Consider the following 12,505-nt stretch of genomic DNA (forward strand, 5'->3'; position numbering starts at 1 on the left):
TGTACACCTACCTGCTTGTTTGGCTCTCTGAGTGAATGTGGATTCTATGAGAGCAATGACTTGGGTTGTTTTATTCACTGTCATATTCCTAGTGTTGGAATGCAAACTACACAGTGACCATACTTACTGCTTTCTTCTTTTCTTTTTGAAAACAGGATCTCACTGTGTAGACCAGGCTATCCTGGAACTCCATATGTAGACCAGGCTGGCTTGGAACTCACAAAGCTCCCCCTGCCTCTGCTGGGATTACAGGCATGCACCACGCCTGGTCTACTCACTGCTTTCTTGCTTCACATTTTTGTCTGCCCGAATTGACTCATGTCCAGAACCACTGGAAAATAAAGTTTGTGTTTGCCGGTTTTGTACAGAGTGAGAATGGGTGCACTGGAAAGAAGGCAGAGCTTATTCAGCAGTGGCTGCTGCTACAGTCAGAATGTGGCATCTGTGCAGAGGGCTTGCCGTCCTTACTGCTCTTGGACACTAAGGAACTGGAATTGGGCAAATTTTATTTCTTCTCTCCTGGTTCGTTTCCTTTGTACTACTTGAAGTGTTTGTGAATACTCAGGGTTAGATTGGGAAGGCTGCCTGTTTACAGTATAATTAGACGTTTTCTGTGTAATTCCAGTGTTAATAGATGTGGTACAAATGAGTTTCTTAAAATTAGAACATTATAGTGGGCCAGTATACTAACTCCTGTCTGATGGGAGAAACAACTGTAATGCGAGCTGGTGCGAAGAATTTTTCTTTAAAGTGCTTTTGAACTAATCTGTTTCTTTTTCTTTCTTCTAGATTCTTCCTGAAGCCTGTTAATTCTATTTTTTGAGCACTTATGAATAACCACGTATCTTCAAAACCATCTACCATGAAGCTAAAACATACCATCAATCCCATACTTTTGTATTTCATACATTTTATAATATCACTTTATACTATTTTAACATACATTCCATTTTATTTTTTGTCTGAGTCAAGACAAGAGAAATCAAACCAAATCAAAGCAAAGCCCGTCAGTTCAAAACCTGATTCTGCATACAGATCTATTAACAGTTTGAATGGTTTGGCCTCAGTATTGTTTCCTGGCTGTGATACACTAGATAAAGTTTTTATGTATGCAAAAAACAAATTTAAGGACAAAAGACTCTTGGGAACACGTGAAATTTTAAATGAGGAAGATGAAATGCAACCAAATGGAAAAATTTTTAAAAAGGTAAGATGACCTCCTTCTGCTTTTGAACCCCCTTCTCCCTGGTATGCCCCTCCCCTCATACTCTCCCCTGGCACTCTGAGAAGCATGGCCAGTGCAGCCTCTGCTGCTGGGATCTGCTGGTGTTGCAGAAAGTGTCTGAAGGGTTCTTGACTGCTCTCACCCCTCTACTCACTAGCACTGATTTGCCCTCTTTTTCAGAAAGACATTGAGACTCTTCTGCCTGGCCTGGGGCCCTGCTGAATCTGGACATTTCCCAAGGCTTGAGTAGAGCATCTAGGCAGTTTTGGGTGGGAAACCCTATTCCCTGGGAGCTTGGAGATAATATTTATCCCTAGTATTAGTATGATTCACTGTTCTTACTAATATCAACTTCTTTTAGACTTAAAATAACTATATGAGTTAATAGTAGCATTTCTTTCTTTCTTTCTTTCCCTTCATTTCCTCCTTTCTTCCCTCCCTCCCTTCTTTCTTGTACTTTAGGCAGGCACTGTACCACTGAGCCACATTCTTAGCCCTCCTCATTTTTAAATAGAGTGACTTTATTTATTTAATTGGGTGGGGAGGCATTTTGGGAATGCCATGGGTGTGTGTGTGTGTGTGTGTGTGTATATGTGTATGTGTGTGTCTAGGTCAGAGGACAACCTGTGGGAGTTAATTCTATTCTTCCAGTGAGAAGGCTATAATAGATCAACAGAAACAGATTTTTCTTGTCTAGAATTAGGTGCTTTGGGAAAGTAGAATTAATTTTCAGGTTTTAGTATATAACAAATGAAACATTCTCTGTTGGCCATAGTACAGTGTGCTTTGCCGTGGGCTAGTTGGTGCAGTGTGGCAGCCATGGAAGTGGGCTACAAGCTGGAGAGGGGTTAGACAAGTTAGCCTGTGCCCACCCCTCATGCTTTAGGTTTCTTGTTATACCCACTGCATTGTGCCAGGGGCAGCATCTGTCATGTTAGGGTGTTGGGTGACAAACTTAGCACACGCTAACTGCCAAACTAACAGGAAGGTAAGACTTTAGGTCTCGTGGAGCTCAGGCTTGCATCAAACTCTTGACCACCTTCCTCCACAACTCTCCAGTGCTGGGATTGATTGCAGGTGTTTGTCACAAAAGAAGAGATACTTTCAATGGCATGTCTTCGTTAAAATAGTTACAGTATTTGAAGATAACCTTCACTTTGAAGAGAGAGCTAGCTAGTGGTATAGCTCCTTACTTTGGGAAGCAGCAGCTTTGCAGATTGAATATACAGTGTATCTGATATGGTTAAAACAAAGCTATGTAACCCTTATTTCAGATCCTCCCCCCTTTGTGTGTCTATGTTGAGATGGAGCCCAGAGCCTTGCAAATGCTTCGTAAATGCTGCATCGCTGCCTGCAGCCCCTTCAAAGAAATGAACTTAGCTTTGTTTCCCTCTTTCTTGACAGGTTTTTGAGGTCCCAAGGTACAGTAAGTAATACCCCTAGCTTCAGGATATATGGGGAGTCTGAGGGCACACACCCAGAGTTGAAGCTGTCATGTGTTTGAGGTGTGGCAAGCCTTTTCAGAACTACTGCTTCATTCTTTTAGGTGTCTTTCAGTCTTATATAGCTGTAGCACAGAAAGCACCTGGAGTGTGTCTTTCAGTCTTATATAGCTGTAGCACAGAAAGCACCTGGAGTCTGCTTGCAGCCTTTCCAGTAACGGATTGCCCCAGTGCCCTGGAGAAGGTGGGGGTGGGGGGGCGGTGTGGATCTCCGCAGCTTTACAATACAAGTGTGCCTAAAGTCATGAAGAACAAAAACACTGGATGCTGTACCGTCCAGACAACCGTTTCCTTGTATTCATCTACCGCCTCTGCCTCTTACAGTCTTTCCTGCTCCCTCTTTTCCACAATGATCCCTAAACCTTGGGAGGATAGGGAATGATAACAGGTGTCCCATTCAGAGCTGAGCACTCCATGGTCTCTTAGGATCTGCACTTTGACCAGTTGTGAGTCTCTGCATTAATTGCCATCTGTTGCAAGAAGCTTCTCTGGTGAGAGCTGAGAGATGCATTGCCTCTGGGTATAATGATAAGTCGTTAGGAGTCAGTTTAATACTATGTCTGTTTAGCAGGATAATGGCAATAGGTTCTTCCCTATGACCTATGACCTGTGTAGTCACAGGTTCGTGCCCTGATTAACAGTGTGACGTATGGATTCCATCCTGTGAACAGCTTGGTTACTTCTGTAGCGTTCATGGCACTGTTGTGCTAGTGGGCATATTTTGCCAAGCCACTTGTTACTGCAGTTTGCAGGGTTCATGGTTGTGCACATTATCCCACAGTGCTTGTTGCAACATGTACAAGACCTGTACAAACCCAAGCCAGAGAAAACCCAGCATAGATGGGGTAGGTGCGGGGAGGGGGTCAAGAAGCCACAACCCTAGCTGAGGATCTCTTGGCTATTGAGAACTTCTGGGAGCAGGAGAATCGTGTTCCTTGCTGCTGTGTTGCCTAGAGCAACACAAGAGCCTTTTAGACTTGAAGCATGGCAATAGGTTCTTCCCTATGACCTATGACCTGTGTAGTCACAGATTCTTGAAGCCTCTTGAAGCATTGCCTAGCATTCCACAATAGAGGAAGTAAAGTGGGTGGGGGTGGGTGGGCCCTGAATGTGATCAACCTACATTCTATTCTCAAAGCAAAGTACTTTAAAAAAGTATTGAAGGCCGGAGGATCTCTGTGAGTTCAAGGCCGGCCTGGTCTACATAGTGAGTTCCAGGACAGCTGGGGCTACAGGGAGACCCTGTCTCAAAAAAGACAACAACAAAAAATGTATTGACAGGTTCATCCAGAGACTCAAATTGTGTCTATGTTTGCTTTGAGTATACACTTGTACATGTGTACATTATATAGGATTAAAAAGGTCTTTTATTCTGAAAAAAATATAAATACTTTTAATGTTTTGTACATGTTTTATACATATTAGAATGAGAAGGGATTATGTAATTAATAGTAGTTACAAAAGATTTCACTGACATCCCAAGTAATCACAGAGCAGGCATGTTCTTGTAAGCTGACTTAGATTTCTAATTTTTCAGTGCCTGCTTTTGTGTTGTTTCTTCTTGAGTCACATTTTTTTAACCATTTGCATATATTATAACACTTGGTTTCTGAAAGCTTGATTTGGTGACATACATCTGTAATTCCAGCATGTAGGAGGCTGAGGCAGGAGGATTACAAGTTCAAGGCCAGCCTAGGCTATACAGCAAGACCTTGTCTCAATCCCCCAGAAAAGAAAGGGTAAAAAAAATGGTGACAATGTACCTTAGTGGTAGAGCACTTGCCTGGCATACGTAAAACTCTGGCTCAATCTTCAGTCTTCCCCCTGCCAAAAACAAAACAAAATGGAGAGCCTCTTTCCCCTTGAGATGGTTGTGGTGGCTCACACTGGTAAACCTGTAACCGCAGCATTCTAGAGCAGAAGCAGAGTGATAGCCATAAGCTAAGCCTAGGCTACATAGTGAGCTCCAGACCAGCTAGTGCTACATAGTGAAACCCTAAACCCTATTTCACCCCCCCCCAATAAATGAACTTTCTGAGTTGTTAGGCCATTCACATCATAATTCATAACTAATGGCTTTTTTTTTCTGGTCATGGTGGCACACACCATTAATTTCATCACTAGGGAGGCAGAGGCAGGCAGACCACTCTGAGATCCAGACCAATCTTGTATAGTCGACATAGGGTGTTCCAGGCCGACGGGGACTACACAGTGAGACCAGACCCCCCCCCCCCAAAAAAAAAACCCTACAAACAAAATGATGGCTTTTGAGGTGGAGATCTGATGTTTTGCCTTTCATCAGTCTCTGGGTTTCCTTCCATGCTTGTCTCCTGTGTGTTAGAGGCTTCCTGCCCCAAATTACGCAAGCTGCAAAACCAGAATTTTGATTTATTCCTTGCAACAAAGTACAGAGAGAAAAGTTAAATAAAGCTAGGGATACTTTGTTGAAGAAGACAGGAAAATACTAATTAAAAAAATCATTCTGGGAACTGGAGAGACAGCTCAGCGGTTAAGAGCACTGACTGCTCTTGCAGAGGACTGGAGTTCGATTCCCAGCACCCACATGGTAGATACGAACTGTCCTTAACTCCAGTTCCAGGGGAATCCGAAGCCCTCTTTTGACCTCCGTGGCATTGCATGACACGGGTGCACTCACATGCATGCAGGCAATACACTCATACACATGAAATAAAAATAATAAGATATTTTAAAAAATCATTCTGAATAATAAAAGAAAAAAAAAAGCTCTCGTACTTAGACTTAACTCTGCTATCTGAAAACTCAATCATTTTAGACTGTCAGACCATCCAGAGGCCTGAATGGGTCAATATTGGTGTGCTTTTATTTTAAAATACGTTATCTATGTTAACAGCATTTTATTTTCCTTTGAGTTAAACTTTCATCAAAGCATCACATTTCATGTTCCTAGAAAAGCTAAATTATTAAGTTCCTTTAATCCAGGCTATTAGTACTTTTTTAGACAGTTATACTCTGAATGATATAGTGTGTATGTCACTTCTTTGATAGAATAAAAATAAAGCCAGGTGTGAAAGACGAAAATGACCTTAGGAATCATCTTAACCCCTTCCCCAGGTCACAGTGAGGGCTGAGGGTACAGGCCAGGTAGACTCTTACCTATGGTAGCAGTGAAGAATCCACTCAAAAGACTCTGAGCGTCGCCACATAACCCTGCTGTCAAGAACGCTGAACTTGTTTGTGTCCTGGATGAGGCACAGGCAAAAATATTTACGAGGTGGCAGGCTAAAGGCAGATGGTGATTGATTAGAGCAAAAGCAGTTTCAACTTCAACCATCCCACACACTTAGCAAATCACCACTGAGTACCTCTAACAAATGAATGAGACACATTGATTATTATTTGGTGTAATAGATGTAAATAGTGTGAGGAAATAGAGCAGATTGGTGATCAAGGATAGCCTGTCTGAATGTGTTATGCTTAAGTGGAGACCTGACGAGAACTAACTTTGGTAAGAACCTTCTAGGTAGGAAGGCAGAGGAGAGTAGTGGCTCCCAGGCAAGAATGAGCTCAGGTGAGGTGCTTAGTGCACAGTTTAGGAAGGCATTTGGAAGCCGGGTGTGGTGGTACACGCCTTTAATCCCAGTACTCTAATCCCAGTACTTTAATCCCAGTACTTTAATCCCAGGTGGATTGAGGCTGGCCTGGTCTCCACAGTGATTTCCAGGCTAGCTGGGGCTACAGGGACACTCTATTTCAAAAAGATCCCTCCCCTCCAAAAAGGCCCCTGAAAGAGCACCTTGAATTTTGTGTCTTGCGTGTATCTCTCACTCTATCCTAGCCTTTTAGAAGAACAAAGAATGAGGGGAAGAGGGTTTAGGAGGGTCACAGGGACTTGCAGCTGCTAGTACCAGGCCTTACTTACGGCCTAGGCCGGGGTAAGACTTTGGGACTTGGTGCCACTGGAAAGGCCAAAGCCTGCGGGGTCTTGAGCAGGGGAGCACCCTTGTTTATGTGGGTTGTAGGGGAATGAGAGAGGTATGAGTTGAGAAGATGGCTTGTGACCATTTGATGGACTTTGGGGATAGATTTAGAGATGAGTTTGAAGCTGAATGTAATGGAGAGGGGTGGGGGATAACTTCCGTTTTCTGTGTTGAGCAATTGGGGAGATGGTATGTTTTGGTTCATATACATGGGAAGAAAGAAGAGGAAGGAAAGAGGGTGAGTTTTTGTCTTGAAACTTGGTGAATTTGATATACCTGTGAGATCTCTTAGTTGAACAGTCAAGTAAAAACAGATATCCCAGTGGAGATGATCTTGTGTACTGGGGGAAGTTGGGAAACTTCTTGAAACAAAGTCCTTGAAAATTTGGCTTAAAAATATTTTTTGACTTCTTTCTATTTTATGTGTATGAGTGTTTTGCCTACATGTATGTAAGTGTACCACATGCGTGAATGCCCACAGAGGCCAGAGGAGGGGATCAGACAGAAGAGGATATTGAATCACTTGGAACAGGAGTTAGGGATAGTTTTAACTGCCTTGTAGGTGCTGGGTCCTCTGCAAGAACATCTGGTGCTTTTGATGTAGAGACATCTTTCCAGCCAGAGAGTGGCTTAAAAAAAAAAAAAAACCCAAATATATAATTTTTTTATATGGGTGTTTTGCATGTATGTAGGTGCACCTGTGTTGGGCGAGGGAATCTGGCTTTTGTCAAGGACATTGAACCATGTGGACTTCAGAACATGAGCACAGAGTATGCAGGTTATTAAATTTGATGGTAGGAAGTTGGGGTTTCCAGCTGATTTCTAATAGCTCAGTGATGTAAGAGTGATCTTGTGCAAGTGGAGAGGGAGGATATTTAGGAGAAAAAATTTCAAAGCTGTTTTAGAGGTGAGAGAAAGAATGGAGTAAGATTGTGGGGTGGTGAGGTCTGTGATGCTGGACTGATAAAGTTCTATGCTTTTCTGCAACAGAGGATTGAATTCATGAGTTTAATCTTGGTTTAGATTAACCACAGAGACAGGATTAGAAAGATAATTAGTAGAAAACTCAGTGGTTTGAGTAATGTTTGGGACTCAGATTCATTCTTGTTATATTTTGTTCTTTTCCTTTGTTTCTGTTTTTGAGACAAGGCCTTACATTGTAGACCAGGCTGGCCTGAATTCTCATTATATAGCCTAGGCTGGCCTCAAATGCATGGCAATCTTTTTGCATTCTGAGTCCTGGAATTATAGGCACAAGTACTTGAACAGAATCTTACGATTTTATTTTTTGACAAATGGTGGCATCACCAAATGAGCTTAAATATTTGGGGTTATATATCTAGTGCCTTTTCAGAACACAGGGCCTTTGAAGGTGGCAGAGCCTGCCATTCAGATTCTGGAATCTAAAAGGTGACCCATTCGTTCTTAGTAACTATAATCCAGTTCTTCCACATTTTGGTCAAATTCTCAACTCTCTTCTCATCCTCACAGAGCTCCTTTTGAAGTCACTGGAGCTCCCTGTGCTGCGCATGCGTGGGGGTGCAGAGCGAGGTGAGAATTTGGAACCACTGCAGTGAAAAGTATCATTGTATCAAATACAAATAATTTTGTCTTAAATCTGTTCCGACTGGGACACTAGAGGGCAGCATTTATCCATTTTTCCTTCTTTCTCTTCTCTCACCTCTTAGAGACATCTCTGGTATGTTGGTTGCATTTTAAAAATATTTTATTATTTTTATTTATTTTGTGTGTATGAGTGTATTGCCTACATGTGTGTAAGTGCACCTATGTCATGCAGTGCCTGTGGAGGCCAGAAGTGGGTCGGATACCCTGGAACTGGAGTTAAGGACAGTCGTTAGCCGCCATGTGGGTGCTGGGATTCAATCCCTGGTCTTCTGCAAGAACAGCCAGTGTTCTTAACTGCTGAGCCATCTCTCCAGCCCATGTTGGTTGCATTTTTAAGAATGAATATGGTCAGATGGTTTTTAAGATGTTTGTGATATAAATTCTGCACAGCCATGTTCAGGAACCAGCTATATATTTTTGCATTTTATCCAGGTTTAAAAACTTTTTTTTTAAAATTTTCTATGTAGCGAAGAATTTGTGGTTTTGTTTAAGAAAATTCCTGAAGACAGTGTATCAACCAGCTTTGAAAGTTTATTATTAATGTAAGCTGATGTTACCTGTACTTCAAACACAAAATACCATAAGTCATTAAGTACTGGAGGCTTAAAAAGAGGGACTTTGATGATTAATGTAATTTAGTCCCCAGTTGGTTTTATAAAGACTTTTTACTTTATCATGATGAAGATAATTAAAATTCAAATTAAACTGCCATGTATAGTTCTGTGAGCTTGCGGTATAGGGCCATTTTCTTTTCTTTCTTTTTTTTTTTTGATACAGGATCTCACTGTAGCCCTGGCAGGCTTGAAACTCCCTCTGTAGACCAAGCTGCCCTGAAACAGAGTTTCACCTACCTCCCAAGTGCTAGTATTAAAGGCATGCACTACCACGCCCAGGAGGACCAAAGTTTTAATTAATGTCTGATTCATTTAAGTAAAGGAAAGCTATAAATGAATAAAGTGAATTAATAGTATAGGCCATTTTTCCAGTAAGTTGACCTGTGTGTTTGTGTGTTTGGATACGGGCTTTCATGTAACCTCAGACTCTATGTAGCCAGGTATGACCTTGAATTTCTGACCCTCCTGCCTCCACCTGCATACCTAGTTTGCTATTTTGTTTTATTGAGACAGGGTCTCACTGTATAATTCAAGCTGGTCTTGAACTCTAAATGTTCACATTTCAGCCTAATTCTGAGTAGTTTTGAAAACCAAAAATAGCAACTTAAAAAAAAAATACCCTTTCTGTCATTGTTAAAAGTTTTTAGTATAGGATTTGAGTTGTTGTATATAATATCACAAAGCAAGTTTTTAAAATATATTTTCACTTGAAACTCATTTTTGGTATTAATTGGGAAAATACATTTTATATTCATATAGCTTTCTGGCTATAAAACTTGGCATTTACTGATTTCTTTTGTAAACTAGCATTAAAAGCTGCTTTTAATTGTGTTTTGTTTCATCAGGTTATCCTTGGGGACTATAATTGGCTCTCCTATGAAGATGTCTTCATTCGAGCCTTGGACTTCGGAAATGGCTTACAGATGTTGGGCCAGAAGCCGAAGACCAACATCGCCATCTTCTGTGAGACCAGGGCGGAGTGGATGATTGCTGCTCAGGCCTGTTTCATGTATAACTTCCAGCGTATGTAGGCTTGCTTATCTTTTCAAAGAATGCAGTTAATGGGTGGATGGTACTTTTTAAAATAATCTTTCATTCTTAAAATGTTGATATTCTGATATTAATTTTTGCCTTGCATCTACGTAATGGTGAATTGTTTGTTAGGGCTTGGAATTTTGTCTGTGTTGGCAAAGACCCAGTTTTGGAACAAACTCCCTGGCCAAGTACAGTGAGGGATCCTGAAGCTGTTAATTGGGGACTTTCAACAGCCGGAAAACTAGATTTACTTAGGGGATCCCTCTGAGGGATCTGTCATCTCAGGGGTTCTGTCATTTTGTTAATCCACTTGTGCCAGTAGCTACTGTTGACTCTAAAACACCTCCATATTGGAACCCGGTGAACTTTAGAGTACTAGGTTTCATGAAGAGAATCTCAGTATTGCCAGATTTCCTTGAACGGTTGTGATGATGACTTGGCCTGTGAGGCATCCTGGTGGGAAATGTCATGGGAAGGGTGCATCTTGTCTTACCTTCCACTGAAACCACAAAGATGCTCTTGCTAGACTTCTCGTTGTCACTTTCTCTACTTTTCTAAATAAGTATTACCTTTTTTTCCTAGGTTTGAGTTTGCATTATATTTCTTTTGAGAATATTTAAAAAGAAATGCTCTTTTTAAAATCATTTTATATCTAGCTTTTTTTAATCAGGTAGAAGCTAAATATAAAAAATGTTAAATGTATTATATGATTTCACTGTTTTTAAGAATCTTACTTAGATTTTTCTGCTTGGAAATAAGCAATACAACATGCTTGTACCATTTTTCTTTGTTTTTGTTTTTGTTTTTTGAGACAGGGTCTCTTAATAGCCCAGACTGGCCTTGAACTCACTGTGTAATGAACTGCTGGTCATCTTGTCTCTGCCTCCTAACTGCTAGGATTATAGGCCGCACCATCATTCCCAAGCATGTTATTTTCTTGACACGTAATACCTGAAACTGACATTCACTATACCCCTTTACTGGTACTTGTCCTTTCATACATTGTAGTCCCAAACAGTCAACAATGAAAATTTTAACATTTTTTAGGATCAGTTATAATTCCTTTTTATTACATTAGCCCTAGAATAGCTTCTATAGGTGAAACAAGTTTAAGAATCTTCATCTTGGGGCTGGAGAGATGGCTTACTGGGTAAGAGCACTAGCTGCTCTTGCAGAAGACCTGGGTTTGAATCCCAGCACCCACATGGTGGCTGACTACTGTCCTACTCTGGTTCTAGGGGATTTAACGCCCTCTTCTGCCCTCCAAGGGTATTGTATGACACAGGTGCATTACATATTTGCAGGCAGTACACTCATACAAGTAAAAATATGAAGATATTTTTAAAAAAGAATCTTAATCTTGTTTGATGTGGTGGCACATACCTTTAATCCCAGCACTTGGGAGGCAGAGGTCAGTGGATCGCTGTGAGATCAAGGCCAGTCTGTTCTATATCCAGGTCAGCTGGGGCTACAGTGAGACCCTGTTTACAAAGAAAGCAAACAAGCAAACACTCAAACAAGAATCTTCATCTTAAAATATTGGAAATCGCCAGGTGTGGTGGTGCACGCCTTTAATCCCAGCACTCTGGAGGCAGAGGCAGGCGGATCTCTGAGTTCAAGGCCAGCCTGGTCTATGTAGTGAGTTCCAGGACAGCTGGGGCTACAGGGAGACCTTGTCTCAAAAAGACCAAAAAAGATACTGGAAATCAGAGGGGATGGAGTAGCTCAACGGTTACAGTGTATATTGCTCATCAAGAGGACCCGAGTTAAGTTCCTAGCAGTAATGTTGGGCCACTCACAACCGCCTGCAGTGCTCTCTCCAGGTGATCCAGCATCCTCTTCTGACGTCCACGGCACCTGCACTCACAGACACATTCCCTCATACAGACATACACATATACACATACCTAAAGTAATAAAAATGTCTTAAAAATACTGAAACTCTTGAGAAAGTTAGGAGGTACAAGGGTAGATTTATTGATTAGTATATTAAAAGAATTATAAAAATCACAATATTTTCTCATGGACTGGATATAATGATTTAGTGTTCAGAAGCTCCTTTATGATCATGTTTACTTCAGAGGTGCTGATAGGTTTGATAGCTTGTGTTTGAGTATATGACTTGTGTTCTTTTCCTTGTAGTTGTTACATTGTATGCTACCCTCGGAGGTCCAGCCATTGTTCATGGATTAAATGAAACAGAGGTGACCAACATCATTACTAGTAAAGAACTCCTGCAAACAAAGTTGAAGGTGAGGATTATAGTTTTTTATAACTGTCTGATGCTCTGGAATTTTGCTGTGATAAGCCTTTTGATCTTTTCAATCACTAATATCTTTGCAAGATTTTAGGAATGTCATATTTTATTCTTTTTCTTTAGAATACAAAAGATGGATTTCATATATATTAGATAGACCAGAATTGCACGTTGTTAGTATTCCTGAGTCTAAATTGAAGGTATTATAGCCTTTGCTTTTATTATATTTATTTTCCAGTATATTTTAAATAAATGAATAATCTTGAGTGGTTTTATAGATATATATA

General features: G+C 40.9%; 1 protein-coding gene across 1 annotated transcript in view; it reads left to right on the forward strand.

The window, feature by feature from the left end:
• The window catches only part of Acsl3 (acyl-CoA synthetase long chain family member 3), a 67,800-nt gene that overhangs the window by 27,792 nt on the left and 27,503 nt on the right, over positions 1–12,505 (forward strand). Inside the window, exons 2-4 of the mRNA XM_008825816.3 lie at positions 790–1,207; positions 9,772–9,949; positions 12,104–12,213. Of these exons, the coding sequence (XP_008824038.1) occupies positions 830–1,207; positions 9,772–9,949; positions 12,104–12,213 (666 nt within the window). The 5' untranslated portion in view covers positions 790–829. The remainder of the gene's footprint in view (positions 1–789; positions 1,208–9,771; positions 9,950–12,103; positions 12,214–12,505) is intronic.

The sequence above is a fragment of the Nannospalax galili genome, unplaced genomic scaffold (genome assembly GCF_000622305.1).
Source record: "Nannospalax galili isolate Female #2095 unplaced genomic scaffold, S.galili_v1.0 scaffold127, whole genome shotgun sequence".
In the NCBI taxonomy this organism is placed as follows: domain Eukaryota; kingdom Metazoa; phylum Chordata; class Mammalia; order Rodentia; family Spalacidae; genus Nannospalax; species Nannospalax galili.